This window comes from Lampetra fluviatilis, chromosome 73 (assembly GCF_964198595.1).
Source record: "Lampetra fluviatilis chromosome 73, kcLamFluv1.1, whole genome shotgun sequence".
Lineage (NCBI taxonomy): Eukaryota > Metazoa > Chordata > Hyperoartia > Petromyzontiformes > Petromyzontidae > Lampetra > Lampetra fluviatilis.
Genome location: NC_136347.1, coordinates 2,062,747 through 2,068,990, shown reverse-complemented (window position 1 = coordinate 2,068,990; position 6,244 = coordinate 2,062,747). Strand labels below are relative to the sequence as shown.

The following is a 6,244-nucleotide window of genomic DNA, read 5'->3' as shown; positions in this document are numbered from 1 at the left end:
GTGAGTGCCTGACATCTCTTTGGTAACACGTTGTATATGAGGTCTGAAATTATAGTAGCCGAAGCTCCCGTATCGACCAGCAATCGAAATTGAATTCCCTCAATATCCCCGAGAATAACCGACGAGCCCGTCGCCGCGGCCACGACCCTGTGGGCCAACTCGGACCACTGAACAGCGCGAAGTGGCCCCCGAACATCAGCCGCGTTCCGCTCCCCCCCCCCTCAACGCAACGCGATTTAGTGGCGCGCCGATTGGCGGTGTATGCGGTGTATGAGATGCGGGCAGGGACCGTGTGCGTGAGGTGTCGCGACATGCCTGGGGTTCTTGTGGAGCGGCCGGTGGACGGGCGGACGATGGTGGACGACCCGGAGCTCGGCGCCGGGGTGCTGGGCAACCCGATGCCAGGTGACCCAGCTGGCCACAGTTGTAGCACGTGACGCGAGCCCACGCCCGCGGGGATCCGTGTCTCCTCCGGGTTTCCCCTTGGCGAGGCCGGTCGGCCCCCCTCCAACTGGCGGCCCGCTGCGACGCGAAGGCCTGGGTATCCGGGACCTCGTCAACTCTTGCAGCGGCGCACGCCGCCACCTGCCCATCCCGCTGGAGGAGCAACTCTGTGTGTAAGTAATGTGCCGCCCCCAGCGAGGAAAGGTTAGCTTCATCTTTGACGTGGACGGCAATCCTCAGTTCCCGAGCCAGCAGCAGCAACTTCTCAAGCACTATGGAGTCCAGGCCCACATCGTCCATTCGAGGATAGGCCGCTTGAGCCAACGCCATCAGTGCACTCTGATAGGCGAGGGGTGTCTCGTCCGCCTCCCTCCTCCGACTGGCGAAACGATGTCTTGTTTCGGATGGAGGTCCATACACTAAGGCCATCCGATTGAGGGCCTCCTGCAAGGTGGAGCGCTCCCTCCGTGGAATAAGGAGGAACGTGGCCAAGGCCACGTCGTCCAAGGCGGAAGGCAGGGCTCGGAGAGCGATGTCGGCAGACCACCCAGCCGTCTCGGCATTTGCCACGAAACGGCGTGAAAAAGCAGCCCAGTCCCCCCCCTTTGCCGCGAAAACCTGCAGCGAAGGCAAGCGCTGTTGCAGCGCCGGGATGTAGTCCCCCCTTGAAGACAGCAGCGTCCCAAGTGCAGTATTTGAAGCATCTTCCGGCGGCAAAATATCCGACCAAATCGGCGGGCACCTACCCGAAAACTCTGCTTCTCCCGATGTAAGGCCGCCGATGCCGGATGTGACGCGAGTCACCTGTGCCCCATGACCTCCTGGGCGGGTGACGTCATTTCCCCCGGAAGCGGTGACCCCCCCGGCGGAAGTGACGTCATCTCCGGCGGCCGCATTCCCAGCGGAAGTGACGTTTCCCCCTCCGGAGGCGATGTCAAAATTTTGCGCGGGAATGGCGCGTTTCTCGGCGGGAACCCGTCCCATCCTCCGGCCTGGTTCTCCACCCGGTGCTCCCGCTCCCCCCAGCGTGAGCTCGTCGAGGATGGAGGCAGCGGCATGGAGGAGATCGGCCAGCCGGGCATGGGCCGACTGGATCGCCCATCCCGACGTCGGCGGACTCCTGGAGGGCCCCGGAGAACCCGAGCCCGCCCCTGCAGACCCGTCCCCCGGAAATGGCGCTCCCGACTCCGGCTCAGTGTCGCCCTCGACGTCCTTCTCCTGGCCCCTGGTGAGCGCTTTCTGTCTTGTTTCCATGTTGGCGAGGTTCGTTGGCCGCTTCTAACACCAGTTGTAGTATTCTTGAATGAGGCAGAGACTTCGTAGAGGCCACACGCTTTTATTCCAATAACACTAGTCCTCCGGACTCACTGGGAGAACAGCCCAACCACACAACCTAGGGAGGTACAGCCTCCGGCTCTCTTCTCCTTACTCCCCTTCCCTAGCCTACAGCTACCCAGTTACTCTCCTTCCCTAGCCTATAGCTACTCAGCCCACTCAGTCCCAGCGGGGCGGCATCCTCGAGGCTTGGGGGTCCAGGATCTCCGGCCGCACCTCCTTCAGCTTCTCCTGAGATTGACCCCCTCCGCTCTCCGGGAGCCGTCTTATATCTCCTCCCTCTGAGGGGCGGGGGTGTCTCGGGGCCCTGGCTCTCGCCAGCCCCCTCCCCTCAGAGCGGTTCCAACCACCTCTCGTCCCTGCCGGTCCGGACCGGTCCAGACCAGTACGTACCTCTCCCCTAGCTTGTGTGACCTGTGTGACCTGTGTCAACCTTGGTGTCAACCTTGACCACGACACATCTACAGAACGAGAAGAAACAGTGGCATCTACATCTGCAGAATGAGAAGAACCAGTGGTATCTACATCTACAGAACGTGAAGAACCAGTGGCATCTACATCTGCAGAATGAGAAGAACCAGTGGTATCTACATCTACAGAACGTGAAGAACCAGTGGCATCTACATCTGCAGAATGAGAAGAACCAGTGGCATCTACATCTACAGAACGTGAATAACCAGTGGCATCTACATCTGCAGAATGAGAAGAACCAGTGGTATCTACATCTACAGAACGAGAAGAACCAGTGGTATCTACATCTACAGAACGAGAAGAACCAGTGGCATCTACATCTACAGAACGTGAAGAACCAGTGGCATCTACATCTACAGAACGTGAAGAACCAGTGGCATCTACATCTGCAGAATGAGAAGAACCAGTGGCATCTACATCTGCAGAACGTGAAGAACCAGTGGTATCTACATCTACAGAACGTGAAGAACCAGTGGCATCTACATCTGCAGAATGAGAAGAACCAGTGGTATCTACATCTACAGAACGTGAAGAACCAGTGGCATCTACATCTGCAGAATGCGAAGAACCAGTGGTATCTACATCTACAGAACGTGAAGAACCAGTGGCATCTACATCTGCAGAATGAGAAGAACCAGTGGTATCTACATCTACAGAACGTGAAGAACCAGTGGTATCTACATCTACAGAACGTGAAGAACCAGTGGCATCTACATCTACAGAACGAGAAGAAACAGTGGCATCTACATCTGCAGAATGAGAAGAACCAGTGGTATCTACATCTACAGAACGTGAAGAACCAGTGGCATCTACATCTGCAGAATGAGAAGAACCAGTGGTATCTACATCTACAGAACGTGAAGAACCAGTGGCATCTACATCTGCAGAATGAGAAGAACCAGTGGCATCTACATCTACAGAACGTGAATAACCAGTGGCATCTACATCTGCAGAATGAGAAGAACCAGTGGTATCTACATCTACAGAACGAGAAGAACCAGTGGTATCTACATCTACAGAACGAGAAGAACCAGTGGCATCTACATCTACAGAACGTGAAGAACCAGTGGCATCTACATCTACAGAACGTGAAGAACCAGTGGCATCTACATCTGCAGAATGAGAAGAACCAGTGGCATCTACATCTGCAGAACGTGAAGAACCAGTGGTATCTACATCTACAGAACGAGAAGAACCAGTGGCATCTACATCTACAGAATGTGAAGAACCAGTGGTATCTACATCTACAGAACGTGAAGAACCAGTGGCATCTACATCTGCAGAATGAGAAGAACCAGTGGTATCTACATCTACAGAACGTGAAGAACCAGTGGCATCTACATCTGCAGAATGCGAAGAACCAGTGGTATCTACATCTACAGAACGTGAAGAACCAGTGGCATCTACAGAACGAGAAGAACCAGTGGCATCTACATCTGCAGAATGAGAAGAACCAGTGGTATCTACATCTACAGAACGTGAAGAACCAGTGGTATCTACATCTGTAGAACATGAAGAACCAGTGGCATCTACATCTGCAGAATGAGAAGAACCAGTGGTATCTACATCTACAGAACGAGAAGAAACAGTGGCATCTACATCTGCAGAATGAGAAGAACCAGTGGTATCTACATCTACAGGACGTGAAGAACCAGTGGCATCTACATCTGCAGAATGAGAAGAACCAGTGGTATCTACATCTACAGAACGTGAAGAACCAGTGGCATCTACATCTGCAGAATGAGAAGAACCAGTGGCATCTACATCTACAGAACGTGAATAACCAGTGGCATCTACATCTGCAGAATGAGAAGAACCAGTGGTATCTACATCTACAGAACGAGAAGAACCAGTGGTATCTGCACCTGCAGAATGAGAAGAACCAGTGGTATCTACATCTACAGAACGAGAAGAACCAGTGGCATCTACATCTACAGAACGTGAAGAACCAGTGGCATCTACATCTACAGAACGTGAAGAACCAGTGGCATCTACATCTGCAGAATGAGAAGAACCAGTGGCATCTACATCTGCAGAACGTGAAGAACCAGTGGTATCTAGATATACAGAACATGAAGAACCAGTGGTATCTACATCTACAGAACGTGAAGGACCAGTGGCATCTACATCTACAGAACGTGAAGAACCAGTGGCATCTACATCTGCAGAACGAGAAGAACCAGTGGTATCTACACCTGCAGAACGTGAAGAACCAGTGGTATCTACATCGGCAGAACGTGAAGAATCAGTGGCATCTACACCTGCAGAACGTGAAGAACCAGTGGTATCTACATCGGCAGAACGTGAAGAATCAGTGGCATCTACATCTACAGAACGAGAAGAACCAGTGGTATCTACATCTACAGAACGAGAAGAACCAGTGGCATCTACATCTACAGAACGTGAAGAACCAGTGGCATCTACATCTGCAGAACGTCAAAACCCAGTGGCATCTACATCTGTAGAACATGAAGAACCAGTTGTATCTACAGGAGAATCCCTGCCTATTCCTCTTATGGCATTATTACGTCTATTGACATTGAATGAGTCACTGTAGCGCGTGTCGCTAGGAGATTGGTAGACAATGTCATTAGGGGTACAATTCCGTTCTGTCAATTGCACCTGTGGGCAAGGCATTCTGGAATATCCAGAAGGGGTGCGGGGCCGAGGGCGGAGTCTAAGCCGTTTATAATCGAGACGTGTGCAGCGGCCTTTTGATGTTCTGATGCAGATGATGGTTACACCACTCGTGTCTACAAGGAGGAATGTTTGGGTCTCGATCGAGCAGGTACTTATTCTGGACGTCCTCGTTGTTCCAGCCTGTTTTCGGTTTTTTTTATTACGCGCCTTCTATTAGCCCACTCTGTCTGTTGTTGTATCCTCAACTCTTGTAACTCAATTTTAACCCACTTCCCAAAGTGGTATCGACTGCAAACTTGGTAATAATAAAATAATATAAATATAAAACAATAAAAATTCTCACGACGTTTCGACTGCAACACAAGAAATCATCATCAGGTGTGAAATCCACAAAGAAAATTTGAAAATTTATATTTTATATTTTAGCGTGCCGACCAGTGGCTCGGTTGTCCAGAGGCTCTCGTTTTAGGCATGCACTGTATGTACCAAGGGGCCCAGGTGTTACGCTCGCTGTGTGCACCGAGGGGCCTGGGGGCCCTAGTGGTCAGCTCATGATTTAAGCGTGGAGGGGCCCTGGGACACTCACACTGTAGGTGTCGAGGGGCCCAGGGACCCTAGTTGTCAGGTTACGTTTTAAACACCAAATGGTCTAAGGGGCCCTCACATTGTAAGCACTGAGGGGTCTGGGGGGCCCTAGTGGTTAGCTCACGCTATAACCACCCAGGGGCCAGTGGTCGGCTTGCGCTGTGCGCACTGAGGGCCCTGGCGTTCAACTTCCTTCGGAAGACTTGGGCGACACACCTAGCGGCCTGAGGCTTGGAGGCCCCCCCTGGCAGCCCCGGGGCACTGGCCCCACTGGCCCGGTCCATAATCTAGCCTTTGGCCAGCGGATTAATTGCCACCTGTTTCCATCTGTGCAGGGATAGAGTGTTGCCACCACGCACATGGCGTGGGTTTTTCTCGGGTGCTCCGGTTTTCTCCCACTTGTATTAACACTCGTCATCATTAATTGGCCGAAACAGAAATCTTACAATAAAAACTCAATGCAGGACGCTGCTGTAAACCAGTCCGAGGACTGAAGTGAGTGTACTGGCAGTCTATAGTGTGGACTGTAGCCTGGTTATTAAGCTGGGTGAGTGTACTGGCAGTCTATAATGCAGACTGTAGCCTGGTTATTAAGCTTTACTTTCATTAATTTTAATTTCATTTTTTACCTACGTGGTGACTTTACCGAAAAAACCTAAGAGTACGTTAGTTGGTGTGTTGACCGACTCTCTGTGTTGCATTACATTAAGTGTCTCTCTCTCTCTGTGCAGTCTCCAAACCTCCAAGTCTCTCATTGACACAAGGCCGT

At 52.0% G+C, this 6,244-nt stretch overlaps 1 protein-coding gene across 1 annotated transcript in view; it reads left to right on the top strand.

Moving 5' to 3' along the window:
• The first annotated feature begins 311 nt into the window (after positions 1 to 311).
• Positions 312 to 6,244, top strand: part of IDS (iduronate 2-sulfatase) — a 36,239-nt gene continuing 30,306 nt past the window's right edge. The window contains exons 1-3 of the mRNA XM_078883837.1: positions 312 to 405; positions 536 to 617; positions 1,471 to 1,672. Of these exons, the coding sequence (XP_078739963.1) occupies positions 312 to 405; positions 536 to 617; positions 1,471 to 1,672 (378 nt within the window). The remainder of the gene's footprint in view (positions 406 to 535; positions 618 to 1,470; positions 1,673 to 6,244) is intronic.